The sequence below is a fragment of the Otolemur garnettii genome, unplaced genomic scaffold (assembly GCF_000181295.1).
Source record: "Otolemur garnettii isolate 467f Iridium unplaced genomic scaffold, OtoGar3 scaffold00174, whole genome shotgun sequence".
Taxonomy (NCBI): domain Eukaryota; kingdom Metazoa; phylum Chordata; class Mammalia; order Primates; family Galagidae; genus Otolemur; species Otolemur garnettii.
The window spans coordinates 2,061,276-2,072,903 of record NW_003852569.1 but is presented as its reverse complement, the minus strand read 5'-3'; the positions used below and the strand labels follow the sequence as shown (position 1 = coordinate 2,072,903).

The 11,628-nt window shown below is 49.3% G+C and overlaps 2 protein-coding genes across 4 annotated transcripts in view; one reads left to right on the top strand and one right to left on the bottom strand.

Moving 5' to 3' along the window:
• The window catches only part of ANXA9 (annexin A9), a 12,812-nt gene extending 5,271 nt beyond the window's left edge, over window positions 1-7,541 (top strand). Inside the window, exons 7-13 of the mRNA XM_003800393.3 lie at window positions 579-658; window positions 849-908; window positions 2,855-2,939; window positions 3,054-3,149; window positions 3,248-3,306; window positions 6,702-6,824; window positions 7,050-7,541. Coding sequence (XP_003800441.1) covers window positions 579-658; window positions 849-908; window positions 2,855-2,939; window positions 3,054-3,149; window positions 3,248-3,306; window positions 6,702-6,824; window positions 7,050-7,112 — 566 coding nt within the window. The 3' untranslated portion in view covers window positions 7,113-7,541. The remainder of the gene's footprint in view (window positions 1-578; window positions 659-848; window positions 909-2,854; window positions 2,940-3,053; window positions 3,150-3,247; window positions 3,307-6,701; window positions 6,825-7,049) is intronic.
• Window positions 7,542-9,398: 1,857 nt separating this feature from the next.
• Window positions 9,399-11,628, bottom strand: part of MINDY1 (MINDY lysine 48 deubiquitinase 1) — a 12,434-nt gene continuing 10,204 nt past the window's right edge. For 2 of the 3 annotated variants that reach the window (XM_012811802.2, XM_012811803.2), the window contains exons 8-10: window positions 10,745-10,936; window positions 10,290-10,442; window positions 9,399-9,926 (exon numbers count right to left, since the gene is read on the bottom strand). In XM_012811802.2, coding sequence (XP_012667256.1) covers window positions 9,846-9,926; window positions 10,290-10,442; window positions 10,745-10,936 — 426 coding nt within the window. In that variant the 3' untranslated portion in view covers window positions 9,399-9,845. The remainder of the gene's footprint in view (window positions 9,927-10,289; window positions 10,443-10,744; window positions 10,937-11,628) is intronic. The other variant, XM_023519425.1, reaches the window with a different exon arrangement.

The window sequence follows — 11,628 nt, the reverse complement described above, 5'->3', positions numbered from 1 at the left end:
TTGTTGTTTGGCGGGTCCAGGCTGGGGATTCGAACCCGCCACCTTAGGTGTACGTGGCTGGCGCCCTAGCCCGTTGAGCTATAGGCGCCGAGCCTTGCTTTCCCTTTGATGTCTAATCTTGGCCTATGTTTTTAATCTCTCTCCTACCTTTCTTCTTTCGTGCATCTGTTTTTTCATTTCCTTTCTTTTTCTTCTCTTTCCTGTTCTTCCCTTCTTTGCATCCTACCTCTCTGGTCATTTTTCCTTACCTGCAATGAGGGCAGCAGGCCGCGAGCCATCTTGCCTCACACTGTGGGTTTCTCCATGTCCTCTTCCCCGTCTGGCCAACACTCCAGTGATGCCTCCTGCTCCGCCCCAGGGTGGTGCTGACAGACGAAGCCACCCAACTTCACAGCTCAGAGATGTTTTCAGAGTGCCCATGATGGTACCTGTGCCTTACATGCTGGGACCTGGCAGCCATCAAGCTATTCCAAGCAGGAGATGGCAGGGTTGGCCTGGACAGTGGGGCAGGCATTGGACAGGTCCTGATTCTACTCTGGGAAAAATCAGGACTCAAAAATTTCCTGACCCCACTCCAGATTTCCAGGTGGAGGCTGAGGAGGACATCAAGTCTGAAACCAGTGGCATCTTGCAGGACCTGCTCCTGGCCCTTGCCAAGGTGAGGAGAAAGGACTAGTCTCTGAGGAGGGAGTGACACTTAACCAGTAAGGGGTGAACTAGAGCGGGGGGCACTGCTGTCCTATACTGGAAAAGAGAGCGTGTCGGGGACACCAGAGTTTGGTTTGTTTGGTCTGGAAATAAAAATCTGCCCTTCAACGCTTCCTCCTGAGAATAGTTTCTGCTCCTAGGGGGCCCGTGAGAGCTACTCCGGAATCATAGACTATAACCTGGCAGAACAGGATGTCCAGGTGAGTAAGGGGCCTCACAGTGTGCACGCCATGCGCATAAGATCCCTCTTCCACATGCCAGAGAGTCAGGGCCTCTGTGCCCATTTATCCTGCAAACCTGTCCCTGCCCCTTGGGGACAGAGTCCTCAGTGACCTGTGGGGGATAACTTGTCAGGGAGTATCCCAGTTGAAGCCTTTTCGCTCCTCTAGCCCCTGCCTCCAGTGCTCACAGGAAACAAGCTCATCAGCAGATGGATCCTTCACTCATGGGCATCTGTGTCAAGGAAGCCTCCCCAGATCCTCTTTTTGGGATTATTTAATTCCTTGAGAACTAAGATTTTTCCAGATCAGTGAATAGATCTGTGAGGGTAGAGCCCCTTTCTTTTCTTTCTTTCTTTTTTTTTTTTTTTTTTTTTTTTTTTGCAGTTTTTGGCGGAGGCTGGGTTTGAACCCACCACCTCCAGTATATGGGGCCAGGGCCCTACTCCTTTGAGCCACAGGCGCCTTATTATTGTCCCCTTTCTTATCCCTGTTTCTTTCTTTCTTTTTCTTTTTTTCTTTTTTTGAAACAGAGTCTCACTATGTTGCCCTCACAGTAGAGTGCTGTGGAGTCATAGTTCACAGCAACCTCAAACTCTTGGGCTTAAGCAATTCTCTTTCCTTAGCCTTCTAAGTAGTGGGAACTACAGGTGCCCGCCACAACACTTGGCTATTTTTTGATTGCAGTTGTCATCGTTGTTTAGCTGGCCCAGGCTGGATTTGAACCCACCAGCCTCGGTGTATGTGGCTGGCGCTACAACCACTGTGCTAGGCACTGAGCCTCTTTTTTTTTTTTTAGACAGTGTCTCACTTTGTTGCCCTTGGTAGAGTGCTGTGGCATCACAGCTCACAGTGACCTCCTACCCTTAGGCTTAAGCAATTTTCTTGCCTTAGTCTCCCAAGTACCTGGGACTACAGGCACCCGCCACAACACCCAGCTATTTTAGAGACAAGGCTGGTCTGGAACTCATGAGCTCAGGCGATCTACCTGCCTCGGCCTCCTAGAGTTCTGGGTGTTTCTTTCTTTCTTTTTTTTTTTTTTTTTTGAGACGGAGCCTCAAACTATTCCCCTGGGTAGAGTGCCATGGCATCACGCTCACAGCAACCTCCAACTCCTGGGCTCAAACAAGTCTCCTGCCTCAGCCTCCCAAGTGGCTGGGACTACAGGGGCCCGCCACAACGCCTGGCCATTTTTTGGTTGCAGCCATTATTGTTGTTTGGTGGGCCCAGGCTGGGGATTCGAACCCGCCACCTTAGGTGTATGTGGCTGGCACCTTAGCCCCTTGAGCCACAGGCGCCGAGCCTGGGTGTTTCTTTCTTTTAAAAAAGTCATAAGTAGGCCAGGCACAGAGGTTTATGCCTGTAATCCCAGCACTTCTAGAGTCTGAGGTGGAAGGATCACTTGATACTGGGAGTTTGAGACCAGCCTAAGCAACACAGTGAGACCCTATCTCTATAAAAAAAATAGAAAGTACCCAGATGTGGTGACGGGCACTTACAGTCCTAGCTAGTTGGGAGGCTGAGGCCGGAGGATCAATTGAGCCCAGGTGTTTGGGGCTGCAATGAGTTACACATATGATGACACCACTGTGCTCCAGCCCACACAAACAGTGCCTGGGGTAGAGTTGTGAGGGTAGAGGTCTCACAATAGTACAAGACCCTGTTTCAAAATAACATAAAATAAAATCACAAATAAAAACTAGGTTATGGGGTGGCACCTGTGGCTCAAAAGGGTAGGGCGCCAGCCCCATATGCCAGAGGTGGCGGGTTCAAACCCAGCCCCGGGCCCTCCCCCCCAAAAATTAGTTTATGGGTTAAAATAACCTTTTGCACCCTTAATCCCATTTCCATCCTTATGATTCTGGGAACATCATAGCTGTGGCTCCCAAGGCCCCCACCTGTGGTCCTGATTTACTTCCCCCTCCTAGGCACTACATCAGGCAGAAGGACCCAACACAGAGGGGACATGGGTCCTCCTCTTCACCCAGAGAAATCCTGTACACCTCATCCGAGGTACATATAAACTTTATCCCTGAAGCTTGCTCTAATGATGAGTTTTGGTAATGATGGGGAATGATGATGAGTTAATCCCCCTCGACCTATCTTTCTGTCTCCCCTACACACAAGTGTTTGACCAGTACCAGCGGTATACTGGGTATGAATTGGAAGAGGCCATCCAGAATCGTTTCCATGGAGACACCCAGGTGGCCCTACTCAGCCTAGGTAAGGAACTGGCTCAGGGTATGCAGCGTGGGAGCCCCTCTGAGACAGGAAGCTACGGCCCCAGTTGTGAACCTCCAGCCTTCCCTCTTTACTTCCAGCCTCGGTAGTCAGGAATACACCGTCATACTTTGCTGACAAACTTCACCAAGCCCTCCAGGTGAGAGGAGTAGTCCTTTTTTTTTTTTTTTTTTTTCCGGTTTTTGGCCCCGGCTGGGTTTGAACCCACTACCTCTGGCATATGGGGCTGGCGCCCTACTCCTTTGAGCCACAGGCACTGCCCCTCCTTTTCTCTCCTATTGGAACAAAGTGAGAGAAGGCATCTCCTGGGCAGGAAGGAGGAGGCTTCAGGCTACAGCTGATGTAACCAACTCACATACATGTCACAAAACTGTAGGCGTCTCTTCCTCTTGGCTTACCAGGTGTCAAGCATAGAGGCATGAGCTGTGATTAGAACTAAGTTGACCCATCAGGGCACTAACACTAAAGTTGGGGCCTTGTCAATGTCTAGGTGACCAAATATAGATATGAATTTGCTCTGTGAGACAGTGCCTGGTCTAGTTTTGGTTGTTGTCAGAGAGATGATGATGACACTATCAAAAATAATGTGAAGGAGTAGCATTTCTGAGGTGCTGGCTGTGTGCCAGGGCCTGCCCTGAGCACATTACACCCATTTCCATTAATCCTCACAACAATATCCCATCCTTATTTTATAGATGAAAAAACTGGAGCACAGAGAAGTTAAATACCTTGCCAAGGTTACAGACTAGTAATAAGTCACACAGTTTCCCTACAAAACAGTGATATAGGACAGTGGTGGCTGCGCTGGTATGTGCCTATAATCCCAGCTACTCTAAAAGAGGCTAAAGTGGGAGATTGGCTTGAGGCCAGGAGTTCCAAACTGGCCCGAGTGATATAGGGAGACCCCTCATCCAAAAAAATAAATAAAGAGAACATTTACTATCCTTTGTCACCTCCCTGTCTGCTATACCATAAGTGCCCTCAGCATGCAGGGCACTGGTCTTCACACTGGTCTGATTTTGTTCTGTATTATCCTTGGTTTGAGTGTTTCTACCAACAGAATCTCTGTTAGTAGAACTTTCCCCCAAAACCTATAAAAAACTCATTAAGTTGGAGAAAATATAAAATTTGAAGATGGTAAAAGTAGTTATTATTTTGGCAGATGGAATAGCTTTCTATAGACTGGTTGAGAAGCCGTCATGCCATGTTGATGGCTGTTAAAAAGATAGTATATGTGGCCAGGGATGGTGGAGCCCGAGGCCAGTAGGTTGTCTGAGCTCAGGAGTTTGAGACCAGCCTGAGCAAGAGCAAGACCGTCATCTCTAAAAAAATAGCCACCTGTTGTGGTGGGCAACTGTAGTCCCAGTTACTTGAGAGGCTAATGCAAGAGAATCACTCAAGTCCAAGAGTTTTGAGGTTGTGAGCTATGACACCATGACAGTCTACCCAAGGTGACAAAGTGGGAACTCTGTCTCAAAAAAAAAAAGATAGTATATGTAAACACTTATTCTATCATCCAGAGATTTCCATCTTTTTTTTTTTTTTTTGAGACAGAGCCTCAAGCTGTCCCCATGGGTAGAGTGCCGTGGCATTACAGCTCACAGCAACCTCCAACTCCTGGGCTCAAGCGAGTCTCCTGCCTCCGCCTCCCAAGTAGCTGGGACCACAGGCGCCCGCCACAACGCCCGACTATCTTTTGGTTGCAGCCGTCATTGTTGTTTGGCGAGTCCGGGCTGGGGATTCGAACCCGCCACCTTAGGTGTACGTGGCTGGTGCCTTAGCCGGTTGAGCTATAGGCGCCCAGTTGAGATTTCCATCTTGACAGTAATTTATTATACTTAACCAAGAAAGCCTGTTTTTTTTTCCCTTTTTTTTTAGAGACAGAGTCTCACATTAACGCCCTTGGTAGAGTACTATGGCATCACACAGCTCACCACAACCTCCAAATCCTGGGCCTAGGCAATTCTCTTGCCTCAGCCTCCCAAGTAGCTGGGGACTACAGGCGCCTACCACAATGCCCAGCTATATATATATTTTTTGAGACAGAGCCTCAAGCTGTCGCCCTGGGCCGAGTGCCATGGCATCACAGCTCACAGCACCCCCCAACTCCTGGGCTCAAGCAATTCTCTTGCCTCCACCTCCCAAGTAGCTGGGACTATAGGCGCCCGCCATGACGCCCGGCATTTTTTGGTTGCAGCCAGCATTGTTGTTTGGTAGGCCTGGGCTGGATTTGAACCCTCCAGCTCAGGTATATGTGGCTGGTGCCTTAGCTGCTTGAGCCACAGGCGCCAAGCCAGGCCCAGCTATTTTTTTGTTGCAGTTTGGCAGGGCCAGGTTTAAACCTGCCACCTTCAGTATATGGGGCTGGCGCCCTACCCACTGAGCCACAGGCACCGCCCAATAAAGCCTGTATTATTATGAATCAACACCCAGATTCATTTGAAAAGTATAAATTCCTGTCTTAAACCAGGTATGGTGCACATGCCTGTAATTCCAGCTATTCAGAAAGACCAGCCTGGGCAACATACAGCAAGACTTTGTCTCTTTGGGCGGTGCCTGTGGCTCAGTGAGTAGGGTACCAGCCCCGAGGGTGGAGAGTTCGAACTCAACCCTGGCCAAACTGCAACAAAAAAATTGCCAGGTGTTGTGGTGGGTACCTGTAGTCCCAGCTACTTGGGAGGCTGAGGCAAGAGAATTGCCTAAGTCCAAGAGCTGGAGGTTGCTGTGAGCTGTGACGCCACTGCACTCTACCAAGGGCGATGAAGTGAGACTGTCTCAGGTCGGCGCCTGTGGCTCAAGTGGCTAAGGCGTCAGCCACATACACCTAAGGTGGCGGGTTTGAATCCAGCCTGCGGACCTCCAAACAACAATGATGGCTGCAGTCAAAAAAATAGCCGGGTGTTGTGGCAAGTGCCTGTAGTCCCAGCTACTTGGGAGGCGGAGACAGGAGACTCGCTTGAGCCCAGGAGTTGGTGGTTGCTGTGAGCTCTGATGCCACAGCACTCTACCCAGGGGGACAGCTTGAGACTCTGTCTCAAAAAAAAAAAAGTGAGACTCTGCCTCTAAAAAAAAAAAAAATACAGTTTTGGTATAAAGAGAACTTGTATACCAATGAGATCAGTTAATGAATGACTCTTGCCCCAGTTCTACACTCTGGAGTAGTAAGACTTAGAAGAAGGAAAGGGTAGATACTAAGGAGCAATCTGCAATCTTTTTTTGGGAGGGGGGACAGAGTTGCCCTCAGTAGAGTGCTGTGCTGTCACAGCTCACAGCAACCTCAAATTCTTGGGCTTAAGTAATTCTTTTGCCTCAGCCTCCTAAGTGGCCGGGACTACAGGTGCCTGCCACAATGCCCAGCTATTTTTTGTTGCGGTTGTCATTGTTGTTTAGCTGGCGTGGGCTGGTTTCAAACCCATCAGCCTCGGTGTATGTGGCTGGTGCTGTAACCACTATGCTACAGGCTCTGAGCCAGGTCCTACTTTTACTGACAACCTCGCTGTCTAACTACTCCCCATCTCTTTCTTCCTCTGCCAGGAAACTGAACCCAAATACCAAGTCCTGATGCGCATCCTCATCTCTCGCTGTGAGACTGACCTTCTCAGTATCAGAACAGAGTTCAAGAAGAAATTTGGGAAGTCCCTCTACTCTTCTCTCCAGGTGAAACTTGGCTAGCTCTTAGCCTGGAGCTTTGGAGCTACGCCCTTACCTCCCACACCCCCAGGCAGAAGTCCTGAGACTTTGGTTAATTTAGTGCAGGATTCCAGGCACCAGGAATCCTGATTCCTCCCCTCCCAGACCAGCTATGGACTAGCACGGGGAGAGAACAGTGTTTGGGCTGTAATAGTGGTGGGTCTTTCTAACACTTGACTCTCTTGTCTGCAGGACACAGTGAAAGGGGACTGCCAGTCAGCTTTCCTGGCCTTGTGCAGGGCTGAAGACATTTGAGACTTCCCTGCCTCCACTCCACATGACACTCAAGGATCAGAGTCCTGTGTTGGGCTGAGCCTGTAGGAAACCAGCAGAGCCTCCACATGGGACAGCCCCTCACCGAACACCGTGTTTCAGCTTCTTATTGAGGCTGGAACTCTGTTTTGTTACGTCCTTTAATTTCCTACAACTCAAAATGATATCTGTACCTGGGTCTCTAGCTCTGTCTTTGGGGTGGGGTGATGAGATCTCTTTGATAGTTTCTGCGTGGCTCACTTTTCCTGTACCCTGGCCAGAACATCTCAATGGTAGCAGAACTCTTCTGGCACACTTTACTATTGTTTGTGTGCCCTGATTGAATTTTGGGTGGAGCAGGACACAGGACGGAAAGGGGCCTTGGAGTTGCAGGCGCCTTTGATGTACACTTGGCTGTTCAACAGGATACAGTTTTTGCCCTGGTGCTGTAGTAATCAATACCCCTCCCCCATGGTGTCTCTCTGCACCTTCATTCCTCAGGAAATTTCAGGCAAAAAATTGATAAACAGGCACCAGAAGAAGAACAAGATCCGAAATAGTAAGAGGTAGCAATCCCCAGCCCCGACCCGCCAAACAACAATGACGGCTGTAACCAAAAAATGGCCAGGCGTTGTGGCGGGCGCCTGTGGTCCCAGCTACTTGGGAGGCGGAGGCAGGAGACTCGCTTGAGCCCAGGAGTTGGAGGTTGCTGTGAGCTGTAATGCCACGGCACTCTGCCCAGGGGGACAGCTTGAGGCTCTGTCTCAAAAAAAAAAAAAAAAAAAAAAAAGAGGTAGCAAAGGTCAGTGAACTGGGAAGCAAGCAGAGGTCAAGCTGCCCTCCCCAGTTTGGGAAGTCTTGGGTTAGAAGGGAGCACAAGCCCCAAATTCATCTGTCCATTCAGGGATTTGGAAATCCATTTCCCATGACAGCACTTTGTCCCATCAAGGACCTAGCAGGAACAGACAAAAAAGAGAAAAGGAGGCTTGGCACCCGTAGCACAGTGGTTACGGCACCAGCCACATACACGAAGGGTCTGGGTTCGAACCTGGCCCAGGCCAACTAAACAACTGCAACAACAACAAAAATAGCCGGGCATTGTGGCAGCGCCTGTAGTCCAAGCTACTTGGGAGGCTAAGGCAAGAGAATTGCCTAAGCCCAAGTGTTGGAGGTTGCTGTGAGCTGTGACGCCACAGCACTCTACCAAGGGCAACATAGTGAGACTCTGTATCAAAAAGAAAAAGAGAAAAGGAGCCAGGTGCAGTGGCAAACACCTATAATCCCAGCACTCTGGAAGACTGAGGCAGGTGGATTGCTTGAGCTCAGGAGTTTTAAGACCAGCCTGAGCAAGAGTGAGACGTCATCTCTACTAAAAATAGAAAAACTAAGGCCAGGCACAGTGGCTCACACCTGTAATCCTAGCACTCTCAGAAGCCAAGGTGGGTGCACAAGAGTTTTGAGACCAGCCTGAGCCAGAGCAAGACCTTATCTCTAAAAATAGCCGATGTTATGGTGGACGCCTGTTGTCCAAGATAATTTGGAGGCTGAAGCAAGAGAATTGCTTGAGCCTGGCTTGGTGCCTGTAGCTGAGCAAGTAGGGCACCTGCCACATACACTGAGGCTGGCAGGTTCAAACCCACCCGGGGCCAGCTAAACAACAATGACAACTCTACCCAAAAAATAGCTAGGCGTTGTGGCAGGCGACTATAGTCCCAGCAACTCAGAAGGCTGAGGCAAGAGAATCACTTAAGCCCAAGAGTTTGAGGCTGCTGTGAGCTGTGACACCATGGCATTCTACCAAGGGTGACATAGTGAGACTCTGTCTCAAAAAATAAAAATAAATACAAATAAAGAATTGCTTGAACCCAAGAGTTTGATGTGGCTGTGAACTATGATGCCACAGCATAATAAAGTAAGACTTTATATCTAAAAACAGACAAACAAAAAAAGAAAACCTAGTTGAGTGCTGGGCAGGCACCTGTAGGCCCAGCTACCTGGGAGGCTAAGTGGAAAGAGGATTTCTGGAGCCCAAGAATGGAGATTGCTATGTGAGCTATGATGATGCCTTCAGGTAGGGTACTCTATCAAGGATGGCTGGGTTAGACTTAGTCTCAAAAAAAAAAAAAAAAAAAAAGAAAGGCAGGCTTTGGTTCCCCCACTGGCTCTATCAGGAATGACAGGAAACCTCCTTCTACCTCTGTACCCTCCTCCCCTTTTTCATATTCTTCAACTGGGTCAAATACTTAACCCTACTGCACAGGGTAAGATAAACAACAGATCTCAGGAAAAAAGTTTTATTTCCAAACTTAGAGAGGTGTTACAAATAATGGAGATAGAAACCCAAATTAAACCCTGAAACAAATGGAGACAGGCCTGCTGGGTAGTCCCGAGCCCTCAGTCAGGGATAGGAGGGAGGGAAGGAGAATGCATTCCAGACTGGGACCTGGCCCTGAAGCCGGAGTCTCTATATCATGTGACTGTTCTGAGAAAGGGAACTGGGAAGCAGAAATCTTCGCCCCACTAATCTCAGTGTTGCCCTGATGGGAAGAAGAGAAGGCAGCAGGACATAGTCCAACCACCTTAGTGAGTCTGATCTTGGCTTTTACTGTCTTGCTCTAGTCCCCAACAGTCCATAAATAAGTCACCCAACACACCTCAGGGGTTGAGGTGGGGGAGAGAGCAAACAAGTTATCGCCTCAGAGAGAAGGGGCAGCTCAGCATGGCAACGGGGCAGAGCTACAGCAAGACACAGTCTGACTCACGCTTGGGTCTTGGCTGCCGTTCCCGGGCTGGACGTCCAGACATGGCTCCTCTGCCCTGTGTTGGATTTAACAATTGGTCATCCATCTAACAACTTTGGAAGAGCATGAGAACAGAGAGTCAAGGAGAAAATGGATCAGGCTTCAGGAGAGGGAATGGGGAGAGAAAGACAGGGAGGGCTGGAGTGGCACCCGTGGCTCAAAGGAGTAGGGCACTGGCCCCATATGCTGGAGGTGGTGGGTTCAAACCCAGCCCTGGGCAAAAAAAAAAATCTGCAAAAAAAAGAATAACAGGGAAAGTACCTGGGAGGGGCCCTAAGAGAGGAAGCCCTGAGGAGGTAAGTGCGGAAGCAAGGACGCTCTGGACCAAAGTGCAAGATGTGCCCTGGACATGGAGAGGGGAAGAACACCCCAGGCTCACCTGCGGCAATGGGGCCCATGTTTGCAAGGGCTGGACTGAGTGCTGCTGCTGATACTCCTCTTGCTGAAGATGCTGGGCCAGCTCCAAGTCGCTAAGACCCAATGTGCTTTGTGGCTGCTGATGTTGCTGCAGGGACAAAGCAATCAGGTAGTCCTAGAGAGAACAGAGTTGTGAGGTGGGCTAAGGCTGGAGGGATGGATATCCAGGCTAGGTTTCCAATCAGTTTTTCCTCATTCTCCAAATTTTCTAGCATCTATTCCGTTGAGAGTAAAACACGCAGCCAAGTGTCATTTGTGGTACCAGAGAACGTGCAGAATGCGTAAGTAAGGAAATGGTCCAGGGGTGACAGAGAGAGAAGGGGCATGGACTGTCACATGGTGGTCTCTGGATAATAATATGCATAAAGCTCTCTAAGGCAAATGTGTCCCTGCACCTTCCCCAGGGGCCCTACATACCTGGTCTACCTGTAACTGTTTTTCTGGGGAGCCACTCCCACCTTCTGCTCCAGGACCCTTGCCCAGGGAGTGACTTAGGTGAAAATCAGAGTCACAGAAGCAGCTGTCTCCATCCACATTGTTTAGGCTCTCCCACACTACTTGCTCTTCCTGTAGAAAGCCCTGATCTGTGACCAGTAGGTACAAGTGACTCTGCAAAGAAAAGAACAGAGCTAATCAGTGGGACAGGTGAGACAGAGGCAATTTATTGCCAGAAATTATCTGCAATACTCAGTCTGAGACTCCCTGGGTCAGCTGGTGTGCTGGCTGGGACATGTCAGTGTGGGCATGTGGATCTTTATAAATATGTGTGGCCTTGGGGAGAGCAGAGGGATATCTGCGTGTCTGATCAACTTGGTTAGAGTATGGAAGTCTTTTTTTTTTTTTTTGAGACACAGTCTCAAGCTGTTGCCCCGGGTAGAGTGCTGTGGTATCATAGTTCAGAGCAACCTCAAACTCTTGGGCCCAAGCGATTCTCTTGCCTCAGCCTCCCAAGTATGGGACTACAGGCACCCACCACAATGCCCAGTTATTTTTTGGCCTGGGTCGGATTTGAACCTGCCATCTCTGGTGTATGTGGCTGGTGCCCTAGCCACCTGAGCTACAGGCGCCAAGCCTGGAAATCATTTTGGTCAAGCCTGGAGTCCTTGGGGCTGGTGCCACCCAAGATCCTGTGCCCCCATTGTCCATGGTTCTCTGACTTGCCTGATGGCTATCAGGATAAATCCTTTGAGAACCAGGGACCTCTTCGTCTATTAGTTCCTAGAAAGCTTTGACAATTTAACTTTGGAAGACTGGCATTATTCAAAAATTCCACTGCCTTTTTCTTTTTTTTTTTTTTTTTT